Below are 15,750 nucleotides of genomic sequence, written 5' to 3' on the forward strand. Positions count from 1 at the left end.
TATTAGGCTCCGCCATATTGCCTGAGGGCCGTCGTGGAAAAGGGGACCCCCGCGCATGCGCGGAAATACACCGGCCCTTCCGCGCATGCGCGAGATCACGCCGGCCGTTCCACGCATGCGCAGACTTGCGCGGGCCGTTCCCCGCCGGCTGGAGCTGCGGGGACGACTCCACCGGCAACCTAACCGTTGACGCCGGAGTCGTTGCTGCCGGTTTTCCTGCCGGCGTGGGGACATAGCCCCATTTTTAGAGAATCCCGCCCCAAGTCTTACAAACTTGATTGAATTTTTTGAGGAGGTGACTAGGTGTGCAGTTGATGTAGTCTACATGGGTTTTAGTAAGGCTTTTGACAAGGTCCCACGTGGGAGTCTGATGAAGAAGGTAAGAGCCCATAGAATCCAGGGCAATTTGGCAAACTAGATCCAAATCTGACTTTGTGGTAGGAGACAGAGCGTGATGTTTCAAGGTTGTTTTTGTGACTGGAAGAGTGTGTCCAGTGGTGTTCTGCAGCGATCGGTGCTCGGTCCCTTGTAGTATACATTAATGATCTGGATATGAATGTAGGAGGTATGATAAGTAAATTCGCAGATGACACAGAAATTGGTGGTGTGGTAAATAGAGTGGAGCATGGCCTCAGATTACAGGACGATATAGACAGGCTGGTTGGATGGGCAGAAGAGTGGCAAATGGAATTTAACCATGAAAAGTGTGAGGTAATGCATTTTGGGACGACTAACAAGGTAAGGGAATACACAATGAATGGTCAGATCCTAGGAAGTATAGAGGATCAAAAGGACCTTGGTGTGCATGTTCACAGATCTCTGAAGACAGCAGGACAGATATACAAGTTGGTTAAGAAGGCGTATGGGGTCATGTCAGAGGTCCTGGAAGGGAGGGTGACTCCGAGTCCAGAGGTGGCAATATTTGGAGTGTCGGAAGATCCGGGAGCCCGGGGGGGGGGGGGGGGGGCGGGGGGAGAAAGGCCGACGACGTTTTGGCCTTTGCCTCCCTGGTGGCCCGGAGACGGATTTTGCTAGGTGCAGGGACTCGGAGCCTCCAAAGTCGAGGGTGTGGGTCAATGACATGGCAGGGTTTCTCAGGTTGGAAAAGATTAAGTTCTTAAGGGGTTCAATACAGGGGCTCGCTCGGAGGTGGCAGCCATTCATCGACTTCTTTAAGGAAAACTGACCGTCACCAGAAAGTGTGGGGGGGGGGGGAATAGTGGAGGGGGAAAGGGGAGGCATGGCAGTGAAGAATAAGGGCAGGGAATCTAATATATGGGTAGCTAGGAGTTAGGGCGGGGGGGGAAGGTTGGGTATGTTACTATGGGGTTTTTGCGTGTGTTCGACCGCTCTGCTGTTTAGTATGATAATATGTTAAAATGTTAAAATTATAAATGCCTCAATAAAATGTTTTCTAAAAAAAAAGAAGGCCTATGGGATTCTTGCCTTAATTAACTGAAGCATTGAATACAAGAGCAGGGAGATTATGCTGGAGCTGTATGAAACACTGTTTAGGCCCCAGTTGAAGTACTGTGTACAGATCTGGTCACCACACTATAGAAAGGAAGCGATTGCACTGGAGAGGGTGCAGAGTAGATTTACCAGGATGTTGCCTGAGCAGGATCGTTTAAAATATCAAGAGAGACTGGCTAGTGGGGGTGTTTTCCCTGGAGCAGAGAAGGCCGAGGGAGGGGACATGATTGAGGTGTATAAAATTATGAAGGACATAGATAGTGTGGATAGGAAGGTACTTTTCCTCTGAGTGGAGAACATAGATTTAAGATGATGGGCAGGAGGTTCAGAGGAGTTGTGAGGAAAAGCGTTTTCATCCAGAGGGAGGTGGGAATCTGGAACTTACTGCCTGAAAGGGTGGTAGAGGTAGGAACCCTCACAACATTTAAGAAGTATTTAGATGAACACTTTAAATGCTATTGCATACAAGGCTACCGATCAAGTGCTGGAAAATGGGATTCGAATAGTTAGGTGCTTGATGGTCAGCGCAGGTATGATGGGCCAAAGAGCCTCTTTCCATGCTGTAAAACTCTTAAGGGATCGATTCAACCGAATGTGAACAAAGACCCATAGCGAGCACCTGGGAGACCCCCACAAGTGCCGTTCTATCTAGTCCCCCTTGGTGGGGACCAGTGTTGAACGGCACTCTCCCGAGGTCTCCGAGGCAAAGGGGATGAATCCCAAAGCCTCAGGTACCTTGGGAAACTGCACACTAGAGTGAGGCTAGCTGTCTTGCTCTAATATGCAGATTTGCCAAAAGGTGATCCCGCCCACAATGGGAGGGATTTACATCGCAATGTCTCACGAGATCGAGTTGCGAGCCGGGTAGATCCCAGGCTTTTATCGGCCATGCTGCGCCGCGGAGCTGCTTTTCTGATGCAGTGTGGCCATTGGATCGCATCCTATGACGTTCGGGGATGGGAAGGGAAGGGCTGGAAAGAGTGGGTGATCTGTTCCTGGAGGGGCGGTTTGCCAGTCCAGAGGAATTGAAGGAAAAGTTTGGGCTCTCGGGATCAGATTTGTTTAGATACCTTCAAGTTGCCAACTTTGCGAAACTTATTTTCCCGACATGTACGAATGCTGATCAGGAGATCCGGCTAACCACACACACACATGTTCTGTTCTTGTCCCAAACTTGTGGATTTCTGGGTCTCCTTCTTCAGCACCATGTCGACGATTCTAAAAATTGAGTCCTGTCCTATAGTGGCCATATTCGGGGTGTCAGGGCAGCAGAGGAGCACAGGGGCCGATGTCCTGGCCTTCACCTTGCTGATTGCTCGGAGGCGAGTACTGTTGGGGTGGAGGTTGCCATTTCCACCCAGTACCTCGGTGTGGCTGGATGAAGTACCTATAGCTCAAAAAAGTCAAGTATACCGCGAGGGGAGCAAGCAAGGAGTTTTACCGAAGGTAGCCAGCGTTTATTGTTCATTTGAAGGAATTGGTCACCGTCAGCTGTTGAGGGGGAGAGGAGGGAAAAGGGAGGGGGGGGGGGGGGGAGTACTTAGGTTGTATGAGGATTTGTTTTAAGTACGTATGTGTTATGGTGTTCTTTGTGTTGCTAATTCTAGGATGATTGGCGTAGTGTTCACAAAGACCACAAATAGCTTTTATATCAAACAAAGCTATAGATTTATTAACACTACTTAATTGGATTCGACACTTACTCCTATATAACAAACAGTTAATAACAAACATACAATCTACACTCATCTACTACTAATCTCTACACTGTTACATTAACTATGATCTGCTCTCATTCACACTATTTTTCCTTCAGTCTGTCCTCTAGCTTTCTCCTCAACCTCATCCACAAGGCTAAGCATCGATGCCTTATATTGTTCTACATCTAGCTCCCTCTAGTGGTTGATTTGGACATAACATTAACTCTTCCAGTTCTTTACATTTGTAATAATGTCACGTGTTTGTTTTTTCTTGTTGTTTTGTATCATATAAAATGAAAAATTTTAATAAAAACATTTATTTTTAAACTTCACTAACAACACAGGCAGTAGACTGACACAGTGCTTTAAAAACATTTTAAATGACACAGGCAGCAGGTGCCAGGCTTCAGGATAACACACACCAGCCACGCTGCCATCCCAGAAGCCATCAATACTGTCCCCCAACACTCTTGAAACCCCGCCCAGAGCTGGGCAGCAGGGCCTATCCCCTTGGACTCATTAGTACGAGGTGGAGACAGTGGTGCTCACCTCCTTCCTCCCTTTTAGAGGTCATGGTACCTGGCTCTTATTTTTTTAAAACAGTCGTAATTCGTGCCCATGTGACATCACGCCTGGTGGGTGGGAAGTTACAATGAGGTCTGAAGATCATAGAATCCCTACCGTGCAGAAGGAGACCATTCGGCCCATTGAGTCTGCACCGGCCCTTGGAAAGAGCACCCTACTTAAGCCCACACCTCCACCCCATCCCCGTAACTCAGTAATACCACCTAACCTTTTGGACATTAAGGGGCAATTTATCATGGCCAATCCACCTAATCTGCACATCTTTGGACTGTGGGAGGAAAGCGGAGCACCCGGAGGAAACACACGCAGATGCGGGGTGAAAGTGCAAACTCCACACAGACAGTCACCCGAGGCCGGAATTGAACCCGAATCCCTGGAGCTGTGAGACAGCAGTGCTAACCACTGTGCTACCGTGAAGGTGTGATATTAGCCTTGAACATTAAATGTGTTCAAATTTATGCAAATCACGTTTGCGCCCTTCTTGGGTATGAACCTGATTGTGTCATCGGGGAGGGCTCGGGAACATCATGATTAGAAATCTCGCCAGTGCAAATCTCATTTTTTGGCCTCTTGTGACATTTTAAGACCATTACGGGGTTCGCGCCCACAGCTATAACGGGCTTGTTAAATGCCGTCCTAGGTTTTTTTAATTCCCACCCAAAATAAGTACACAATATTATTTTTTCTGTTTTAACATTGAAAATGTTTATATTTATCCAGACAAATTCCCTGCGTGACTTCTTTGATTACCAACTCTTAGATGATGATAACAAGTGCCACTGTGACAATTGTGGGGAAAAGACAGCAACAATACAGGTAGATGCTGACTGACCAAATCAGATTTGGGAAATTTATCATTCCTGTGTCAAACAGTTAATATGGTATTTGCAATAATGTGCCATATAACTTAGAACAAGATGTGGTATTAGTATGTTTGTTTTAATTCTATGATATTCAGTACAGCATGAAAATTCTTTAAATGGTACTTTTTTTATTATCTGCTAACTACTTCTTCTTTCACAGTATTACAGATTGCTTTCTTGTCCACAAATACTGTGCCTGCAACTGAAACGCTTTGACTTGGATCCAAGCTTGGGGACAGTTGTCAAAAACTATGATTTAATGGGGTTTCAAGAAGACTTAGATCTTGAACGTTTCATTGACGAAGCTCACAGCCAAAAGGTGCGTTATTATGCAGAAGTGAGTTTTCCACTGCTTTTCTTCCAGTGTCCAGCTCTGAGTGACTGCCGTTCCATCCTTAGCTACCCAAATATGGTCAATGGGCTGAATTTTTTCCAGTTAAGAAGTCCCGTTGCAGGGAGGACAAGCTGGATCCAACTTACTTTTCATCAACGGTGGTCATTGAAGCGCTGTTGCCAAGATCGGGAACTGTCTGAGAATGGTGACCCACTTCCCAGAGCTACCGGCCCACTCAGAGACAGCAGCATTGCAGCGTCTGTAGACCCATCATACACATGCCCATTGCTGATGCTGCAGGAGGAATGAGGCATTCTCAACAACAAGTTACATTTATTTTCAAGAGCCAGGCAGGCCCCAGCAATCAGTGGGGCAAGGTTAACTTCAAGAGGTGGGACTGTAGCTGTGGGGGAGGCCATGCCTCCAGGGCAACTCTTCTGTGGGAAATGAAGCAGTCATAAAGGAGTCCTAATCTGCACTCTTGACCCCCACCAGCCCCACTCTGGGAACTTCCTGCGAGGTTGCCACAGTTTACCTGGCTTTCTCTCAATGTGGTGCGATCTGACACAATGTGGACAAAATGGCATGGCAATTAATTGGGCACTTAAGTGACTCAATTGGTTGCCTCGTGAGGAGCAATGGTACAGAGATTCCTGCCCTGGTGACATACCATGACAACTGGAAGACATTGGGCTCTCCTTCCCCCAACATATGATAGGGCCTTCTGCCTTCCAGGCCATCGCCTTAGGAATGGTAAAATTCAAGCCCAACTTTCCAGCAATGACTTTCCTTCTCTACCTTTTGCAATGACCTCCAAAGTCTCCAAGAATCTAATTTTAATCCCTCCTTTAACTTATCACTGTGATATATCCAAAAGCATGGGTTAAACTTTGTCATTTACACTGACTGAGCTCAATTATAGCCCTCCATTACTTCTCGACCCCTTGACTGAATTCATCCTTAGATTTTGACAATATAAAATCCTGGATTAGTCACAATTTCCTCTGGTAAAACATCTTAAACGTCCACTAAAAACCTCTACTCTCTGGCACTGAGTCTATTCCTTCCCCAGCCACCCTCAAGCTGAATTGGTCCATTTGCACTCATGGTATTGTATTCAAACCACAGCTACAATTAAAGCCTCATATCCTACTCACCAGTAAAATCACTTACATCCACCTCACAATATTTCCATTTTCTCTTGCTTCAGAAAATACACCGGTATGTATCAAAAATGCTTTCTTCACTTTCCATAAACCCAGCTCTTCCAATCCCTGCCACACATAACTGCTTCCACTCTAAGTTCCACAAATCCATCAACTTGTTGATCTAACCTAATGCTCCATTCCCCCACAGCATTAAATTCAAAATGTTGTCCTCATCCCCAATGCTTTCCACAATGCTTATTTCTCTCAAAAGCCCTCCAGTTTCTCACCCCCCCCCCCACCCCAGAACACATGGGCGTGGTTCACCGGCCTCCGCCCACACTTCTCACAGCGATCCTCCACCCCACGGAAGAGCCCCCTCATCCGGACCCTCATCAAATGTACCCTATGCACCACCTTGAATTGAATGAGACCCAGCCTTGCACATGAGGACGTCGTATTAACCCGGCGCAGTATTTCACTCCATATCCCCCACTCTAGCCCGGTACCCAGCTCTCCTTCCCACCTGCCCTTGATTCTTTCCACTCACGCTATCTCTTTCTTTCCCAACCACCCATAAATATTCCCAGTCTTCCCTTCCCCACACACATCTGTTGCTAACAGCTTCTCCAAATGGCCCAAGATTCGTACACTTCCCCAAGTCATTCACTGGAAGACCTCACTTTTTCCCAAATTAAATTTTTACCCAGAGGAGGCCCCAAATTTCTCCTACACGTTCATAATTTATCCCATACTCTTCAATGGGTCCGCCACATACAGCAATAAGTCATTGACACACAATGACACCCAATGCTCCTTACCCCTCTCACAATACTCCGCCACTCAGAGCGCAATCGCCAAAGGCTCTATGGCCAATGCAAACAATAGTGGTGACAAAGGGCACCCCTGCCTCGTTCCCCCGTACAGCCTAAAGAACTTAGAATCCATTCTATTTGTTTGCACACTCGCTGTGTGGGGATGGGTAGAGTAAGCGTATCCATGCCACAAATATCAATCCAAATCAAAAAGTCCGCAAGGTTTTGAACAAATACCGCCACTCAATTCAGTCAAAGGCCTTCTCCACATCTATTGACACTATCACCTCCGACACCCTGCTACCCAAGCGGATCATGACCACATTAAATAGCCTCCTAATTTTACTCGACAGCAGCTGCCCCTTCAAGAACCCCGTCTGATCTTCTGATACCATCTCCAGCACACACCCTATTCAGTTGCCTTGCCAGCAACTTGGCCAATATCTTCATGTCAGCACTTCGCAACGAATGGGCCTGCATGATTCGCAATCCAATGGATCCTTATCTATCTTTGGAATCGAAGAAATAGAGGCTTGTGACACCTCCTCTCCAGTGCCTCCTTAAACATACTCAGGATCCAAATCCCCCAAACACATTTCATAAAAATCGACCAAGAAACCATCCAGTTCCGATGCCCACTCCGACTGCACCGACCCCACCTTCTCCACTATCTCCTGCAATCCCAGTGGCTCCTCCAATGCTTGCCGCTTTTCTTCCCCCACCTCTGGGAACTCCAACCCATCCAGGAGGCACCACATATCAGCCCCAACCCCACCTCCCTTCCCCACCACCAGGCTCAGACCTATACAATCCCCGATAAAAGGCCTCATTAATTCACTCTGGTGGCGTCACCACACCCATGCTGCCCATACCCGCGCAATTTCCCACACAGCCAACTGATGTCTAAACCGACTAGTACTGGGCATCCTGAAGCCTACGAAGCTGACCCACCGCCTTTCCTCTTGTCAGTCGGTGAAACTGCCCCTGCAATTCCTTTTTTTTGGAAAACATTTTATTGAGGCATTTATAGTTTTAACATTTTAAACAACAGAGCTGTCGAACACACGCAAAAGCCCCACCATAACATACCCAACTTCCCCCCCCGCCCTAACTCCTAGCTACCCATATATTAGATTCCCTGCCCTTGTTCTTCACTTCCATACGTCCCTCTTACCTCCTCGAACCCCCCCTCCACCCCCACAAACTGACGGTCAGTTTTCCTTAAAGAAGTCGATGAACAACTGCCACCTCCAAGCGAACCGCTTAAGGCGAACTTAATTTTCTCTAGCTGAAGAAACCCTGCCATGTCACTGACCCACACCCCGAACTTTGCAGGCTCCGAGTCCCTCCTTTACAGCAAAATCCGGCTCTGGGCCACCAGGAAGGCAAAGGCCAAAACATCGGCCTCCCCCACCGGGGCTCCCGGATCTTCCGGCACTCCAAATATTGCCACCTCTGGACTCAGAGTCACCCTCTTTTCCAGGACCTCTGACATGACATCTGAGAATCCCTGCTAAAATCTCCTCAGCTTCGGACACGGCCAAAACATACGTACATGATTCGCCGGAATTCCCCCACACTGCCCACATCTGTCCTCCACCTCCTCAAAAAACCTACTCATCCGGGCCACAGACATATGAGCCCTGTGGACCACCTTGAACTGGATCAGGCTAAGCCTGGCACACGACGAGGATGCATTGACTCTCCTCAGGGCCTTCTCCCATAGCCCGACTTCCAACTCCCCTCCCAACACGTCCCCCCATTTCCTCTTCACCTCCCCTAATGGGATCCCTTCCCACTCCATCAATTCCTTATGTATTTCCGAGACCCTCCCCTTCCAAACCCCTGTTTTAAACATCACCTTATCCTGTAGTCGCCTTAGAGGGAGGCGAGGGGAACTTAGAACCTGCCTCCAGACAAAATCCTGTACCTGCAGGTACCGAAATCCATTCCCATCCGGCAACTTAAACTCCTCCTCTCGCTCCTCCAGGCTCGGGAAACCCTACTCAATGAAGAGACCCCCAAATCTCTCCATCCCTGCCCGCTGCCACCTCCCAAAGCCCCCGCCCAGCCCCCCCGGAGCAAACCGGTGATTGTCACAGATCAGTGACCACACCGACGCCCCCTCCAATCTCATGTGCTGCCTCCATTGCCCCACACCTACAGGGCTGCCACTACCACTGGGCTTGGGGAGTACCGTGCCGGTGAGAATGGCAGAGGTGCCATCAACAGAGCCTTCAGACTCGTGCCCTTGCAAGATGCTGCCTCCACTCGTTCCCACACCGACCCCTCCCACACTACCCATTTCCTAATCATCAAAATATTGGCCGCCCAGTAATAGTTAATAAAGTTCGGAAGGGCCAAGCCCCCCTCCCCGCGCCCCCACTTAAGAAGGACCTTCTTCACCCTCGGGGCTTTCCCAGCCCATATGAAACCCGAGATCGCCACGTTCATCTTCTTAAAAAATGCCTTGGGGATGAAGAAACACAATCAGCAATTTCGGGAGGACTGTCATCTTCACAGTCTGCACCCCCCCGCCAATGACAGCGGGAGCACGTCTCACCTACGGAAGTCCCCTTTCATTTGCTCAATCACCCTGCCCAAATTTAGTTTATGAAGCTGACCCCAGTCCCTTGCCACCTGAATCTCCAGGTACCTAAAACTCCTTCCCACCACTTTGAACGGCATCTCCCTCAGTCTCCTCTCATGCCACCTTGCCAGGATCGCAAATACCTCATTCTTGTCCATATTCAGTTTGTAACCTGAGAACCGGCCAAATTCCTCCAGTATTCCCATAATTCCTGCAATTCGTCCCAAGGGGTCTGTTATATAAAGGAGTAAATCATCCGTGTAGAGCGAGACCCTATGTCCCCCCCCCCCACCCCCTCACTATCCCTCGCCAAATGTTCATGCCCTCAGCGCCATTGCCAAAGGCTCTATGGCCAGGGCAAACAGTAGTGGGGAGAGTGGACACCCCTGCCTTGTCCCCCTGCACAGACTAAAATACCCTGATCGAATCCAGTTGGTCCTTACATTCGCCATCGGTGCCTGATAAAACAACCGGACCCAATCCGCAAATCCCTGTCTGAATCCAAACCTTCCCAGGACATCCCACAGATATTTCCACTCTACCCGATCAAAGGCCTTTTCTGCATCCATGGCCACAACCACCTGGACCTCGCGCCCCTCCGCAGGCATCATTATCACATTTGGGAGCTGTCTAATATTGGAAGTCAGATGTCGTCCCTTCACAAATCCCATCTGGTCCCCCCCTATTACCCCCGGAACACAGTCCTCTATGCACGTGCCAAAGATCTTTGTGAGCAATTTTGCATCTACATTTAACAGGGAGATCAGCCTATACGACCCACAACTCTCCGGATCCTTATCCCGCTTCAAAATAAGGGAAATCGATGCCTGCGATAACGTTGGGGGGAGCACTCCCAGCTCCTTGGACTCATTAAAAGCCTTTACCAGGAGCAGCCCCAACAGCCCGGAAAACATTTTATAAAACTCAACCGGGTATCCATCAGCTCCCGGGGCCTTACCCGATTGCATCGCCCCCAACCCATCTATAACCTCCCCCAGCCCAATTGGGGCTACCAGACCCTCCACCAACTCCTCATCTATCCTCGGGAACTCCAGCCACCCCAGGAATCACTTCATACGCTCCTCCATGGCTGGGGGTTCCGATTTATACAATCTACTGTAAAATTCCCGAAACACATCATTGACCCCTGTCGGACCCAGGACCACCATCCCCCCCCCGTATCTCTCTCATTCCCAATTTCTCTCGCTGCCACCTATTTCCTCAGCTGATACGCCAGCATCCTGCTGACATTTTCCCCATATTCATAGACCTCTTTACCCTCCTTAGCTGCCCCTCCACCTTACCTGTGGACAGGAGCCCAAATTCCAGCTGCAGTCTCTGACACTCCTTCAAAAGCCCGTCAACCGCGTACCTCCTGTCCAGCTGTAAAATTTTGCCTACCAATCTGTCCAACTCCGCCCGCTCAGCCTTCTCCTTATGGGCCCCGAGTTAAGATAAGATTCCCCCTAATAACCGTCTTCAGTGCCTCCCACACCACCCCAGCCGAGACCTCACCTGTGTCAGTGATCTTTTCTATCCCTGAATGGCCTCCCTCATCCACTCGCACACCTCCTCCTCCGCTAACAGCCCCATATCTAACTTCCATTGCGGACGCTGAGCCTTTCCTTTGTTAACTTGCAGGTCTTTTTTTTTTAGAAAATATTTTATTGACGCTTTTGTCATTTTCACAATTTAACATACTGACATTTCTAAAACAACCGCGTGGGGTCGATGCACATAATACGCACTAAAATAACAACAAACAATAAACCACGTACGCCGCTTCTCCCTCCCTATCCCCAATTACCCTTATACTAAATTCCCTGTCCTTATTTAACATTACCATGCCTCCTATTTTTCTCCCCCTCCCCCTTTTTCCCTTTTCCCCCTTGCTGCTGACATTCAATTTTTGTTGAAGAAATCGATGAACGGCTGCAACTCCGGGCAAATCCCTGTATTGATCCTCTTCAAGCGAACTTGATTTTCTCCAGACTGAGAAACTCTACCATGTCGCTGACCAACACTCCTGATTTCGGGGACTCCGAGTCCCTCCATCTCAGCAAGGTCTGTCTCCGGGCCACCAGGGAGGAGAAGGCCAGGATATCGGCCTCTTTCCCCCCCCCCCCCCCTTTGCCCCCGAATCTTCCGACACCCCAAATATTGCTAATTCTGGACTCGGAGTTACCCTACCTTCCAGGACTTCTGATAAACACTCGCAAATCCCTGCCAGAATTCCCTCAGTTTCGGACATGCCCAAAACATATGAACATGGTTGGCTGGGCTACCCCACACCGCCCACATCTGTCCTCCACCTCCTCGAAGAACCTACTCATCCGAGCTACCGTCACAATTGCCCTGTGGACTACCTTGAACTGAATCAAGCTGGGTCTAGCACAGGATGAGGATGCATTTACCCTTTTCAAGGCTTTTTCCCACAGTTCAGTTTCCAGCTCCCCTCCTAGCTCCTCTTCCCACTTCCTCTTCACCTCTCTGATAGGGGCCCCTTCCCATTCTAACAATTCCCTGTATATGTCCGAAAACTTCCACCTCCAACCCCTATTTTGACAGCACTTTAACCTGTAGTCTCCTCAGGGGGAGGCGAGGAAAGCTGGGACCTGTCTCCGTACAAAGTCCCGCACTTGAAGATACCTAAACCCGCTCCCACCCGGCAAATCAAACTCCTCCTCTAATGTCTCCAAGGTCGGAAAGTCCTCCTGGATGAATAGATCCCCAAACCTCTCAATCCCTGCCCGCTGCCATACCTTAAAGCCCCCATACAGCCCACCCGGAAGAAACCGGTGATTGTCACAGATCGGTGACCACACTGATGCACCCTCCAGGATCATATGCTGCCTCCATTGCTCCCACACCATCAGGGCTGCCACCACCACAGCACTTGTGGAGTACCGAGCCAGCCAGAACGTCAGGGGCGCCGTCAATAAAGCTTCCAGACTCATAACTTTGCAGGATGCTGCCTCCATCCGCTCCCAGACCGACCTGTCCCCCACTACCCACTTCCTGACCATCAATATGTTGGCATCCCAGTAATAGTTAATAAAGCTCGGGAGAGCCAATCCCCCTTCCCCGCGTGCCCGTTCCAGGAGTACCCTCTTTGCTCTCGGGGTTTTACCCGCCCGTATAAACCTCGATATCGCCACATTCATACTTCTGAAAAAAGCCGTTGGGACAAAAATCGGGAGACACTGAGAAAAGAATAGCAGTCTCGGAAGGACAGTCATCTTCAACGTCTGAACCCTCCCCGCCAGCGTCAGTGGGAGCATGTCCCATCTACAAAAATTCCTTCTCATTTGATCCACTGCTTTGCCCAAATTTAACTTGTGAAGCTACTTCCAATCCTTGGCCACTTGAATCCCCAGATACCTAAAACTCTTCCCAACCACTTTAAAAGGTAGCTCCTTCAGCCTCCTTTCCTGACCCCGTGCCTGAATCACGAACATCTCGCTTTTTCACATATTTAACTTAGAGCCTGAAAATCGCCCAAATTCTCCAAATATCTCCATGACTTTGGTCATCGCCCCACCAGATCCGTGATATAAAGCAACAAATCGTCCGCATAGAGAGAGACACTGTGCTCCACCACCGCCCCCCCCTCTCACTGTACCCCTCCAGGTATTCGCTGCTTTCAGAGCCTTTGCTAAGGGTTCCATGGCCATGACAAACAATGGGGAGAGCGGGCATCCCTGCCGTCCCCCGACAAAGACTAAAATATTCTGACCGAACTCGGTTAGTTCTTACATTTGCCACCGGGGCCTGGTACAGTAGCCGGGCCCACTCCACAAATCCCTGCCCAAACCCAAACCTGCCTGAAATATCCCATAGATACATCCACTCCACTCGGTCGAAAGCCTTCTCCGCGTCCATGGCAACTATCACCTCAGCCTCGCGCCCCTCTGCTGGCATCATAATTACATTAAGAAGCCGTCTAATGTTGGATGTCAGGTGCCTGCCCGTTACAAATCCTGCCTGATCCTCCCCAATTATCTCCGGGACAAAATCCTCTATTTGAGTGGCCAGGATCTTTGCCAATAATTTGGCATCTACATTCAAGAGGGAAATTGTCCTGTACGATCCACAGCTCTCCGGATCCTTGTCACGCTTCAGGATGAGAGAAATTGATGCCTGTGATAAGGTTGGGGGGGGGGGGGGGGGGGGTACTCCCAGGGTGTACTCCCAGGGTGTACTCCCAGCTCCTTGGACTTGTTGAAAGCCTTAACCAGGAGTGGCCCCAGTAACCCAGAGAACTTCTTATAAAATTCCACTGGGAACCCATCAGGTCCCAGGGCTTTACCCGATTGCATCACCTCCAGTCCCTCTATCACCTCCTCAAGCCCAATCGGGCCCCACAGGGCCTCCACCAGCTCCTCATTTACCTTCGGGAACTCTAGCCTCCCCAGGAATTGATTCATGCCCTGTTCCCCAACCGGGGGTTCCGACTCAAATAGCTGGCTATAAAATTCCCGGAATACTTCATTCACCGCCCCCGGGTCCGTCACCATCTTCCCCCTCATATCCTTTATTTTCCCCATTTCTCTCGCCGCCTCCTGTTTCCTCAGCTGATGTGCCAGCATCCTGCTAGCTTTCTCCCCATGCTCATATATTGCCCCTTTTACCCTCCTCAGCTGACCCTCCGCCTTACCTGTGGAAAGGAGCCTCTGACGCTCCTTCAGGAGCTCCTCATTTGGAGACTCCGAATATCTCCTGTCCACCTGTAAGATTTCTCCTACCAACCTGTCCAGCTCAGACAGCTCAGTTTTATCCCTGTGGGCTCGAATCGAAATACATTCCCCTCTAATGACCGCCTCCCAGACCACCCGAGCTGCAGTCTCTCCCGTGTCATTGATCTTTATGTACCCCCGAATGGCCTCTCTCACTCGCTCAGAGATCTCCACATCCGCTAACAGCGCTGTATCTAGTCTCCACTGTGGGCGCTGGGACATTCCCGTGCCTGCCCGTAGGCCTATCCAGTGTGGTGCATGATCTAAGATCTGAGACCACAATTGCTGAGTACTCAGTATCCTCAACCCCTGCTAACAGTGTTTTATCTAGCATGAAGAAATCTATCCTGGAGTACGACTTATGTACATGGGAGTAGAATGAATATTCCCTGCTCCTTGGTATCTCAAATCTCCACGGATCCACCCCTCCCATGCGCTCCATGAATCCCGCAGTTCCTTTGCCATTGCTGATAGCTTCCCCGACCTAGCACTCGACCGGTCCAACCTCGGGTCCAGAACCGTATTAAAGTCACCCCCATGATCAGCCGGTGCTAGTCAAGATCTGGGATCTTCCCCAGCGCCTTCCTGATAAACGCGACATCATCCCAGTTTGGGGCATATATATTCACCAGCACCACTGCCATTCCCTCTACCTTCCCGCTAACCATAATAAATCTGCCTCCCAGGTCTACCTCAATCCTCCCCACCTCGAATGTCACCCTTTTATTAATCTGGATAGCCTCCCCCTTGTTTTAAAGTCCAGTCCTGAAACATTTAATGAAACACTTGCCCGACCCATCCCTTCTTTAATCTAATTTGGTCTCCCAGCTTCAAGTGTGTCTCCTGTAACATAGCCACGTCCGCTTTTAACTGTCTCAGGTGTGCGAACACACAAGCTCGCTTAACCAGCCCGTTCAGTCCACGAACATTCCATCTAACCATTCTGGTCGGGGGGGGGGGGGGGCTTTTGCCCCCCTCCCCTGTCGGTCAACCATGACCTTTCCAAGGCCAGCTTCTAGCCCGTGTTCCGCACCTCACTTGATCCGCCCCTCGGCGGCGACCGCCATCTGATCTCCATCCCAGTCTCCTAACTGTCCCTTACCCGTCAGCAGTATCCCCCATCCCGCCCCCCCCCCCTCCCCCTCCCCCCCACTTCGTCTTTCCTCAGCTCACCCCCCACTTTGCTCCCGTGAACCAGCTATCCAGCTAGCTCAGCATCTCCCACCCTCTGGCATCAAAAAGCCTGCCGACTGCCAGATTCTATCACACCTAGCAATAACACAAGCACTCGACACAGTAACAACAATCCCAAAAAGCAAACAAACCATCCCCCAACGCGCAGGCAACGAGGCAAACCCCTCCCCCTTTAACCGATTCTTATCAGTCCCATCACCTTCAAACAGAATCCAACACAAAAGAAGAAGCTTCAAGCAGCTTAAGCGAAATTATGCATGCAAGAATCAACCATCCTTCTTGCAGAAACTCAAACACCTCATCGCATCTTAAAGG

At 49.7% G+C, this 15,750-nt stretch overlaps 1 protein-coding gene across 2 annotated transcripts in view; it reads left to right on the forward strand.

The window, feature by feature from the left end:
* Nucleotides 1-15,750, forward strand: part of LOC140389936 (ubl carboxyl-terminal hydrolase 18-like) — a 112,863-nt gene that overhangs the window by 74,710 nt on the left and 22,403 nt on the right. For both annotated transcript variants that reach the window (XM_072474596.1, XM_072474595.1), the window contains 2 exons: nucleotides 4,479-4,574; nucleotides 4,782-4,940. In XM_072474596.1, coding sequence (XP_072330697.1) covers nucleotides 4,479-4,574; nucleotides 4,782-4,940 — 255 coding nt within the window. The remainder of the gene's footprint in view (nucleotides 1-4,478; nucleotides 4,575-4,781; nucleotides 4,941-15,750) is intronic.

Source organism: Scyliorhinus torazame, chromosome 14 (assembly GCF_047496885.1).
Source record: "Scyliorhinus torazame isolate Kashiwa2021f chromosome 14, sScyTor2.1, whole genome shotgun sequence".
Taxonomy (NCBI): Eukaryota; Metazoa; Chordata; class Chondrichthyes; order Carcharhiniformes; family Scyliorhinidae; genus Scyliorhinus; species Scyliorhinus torazame.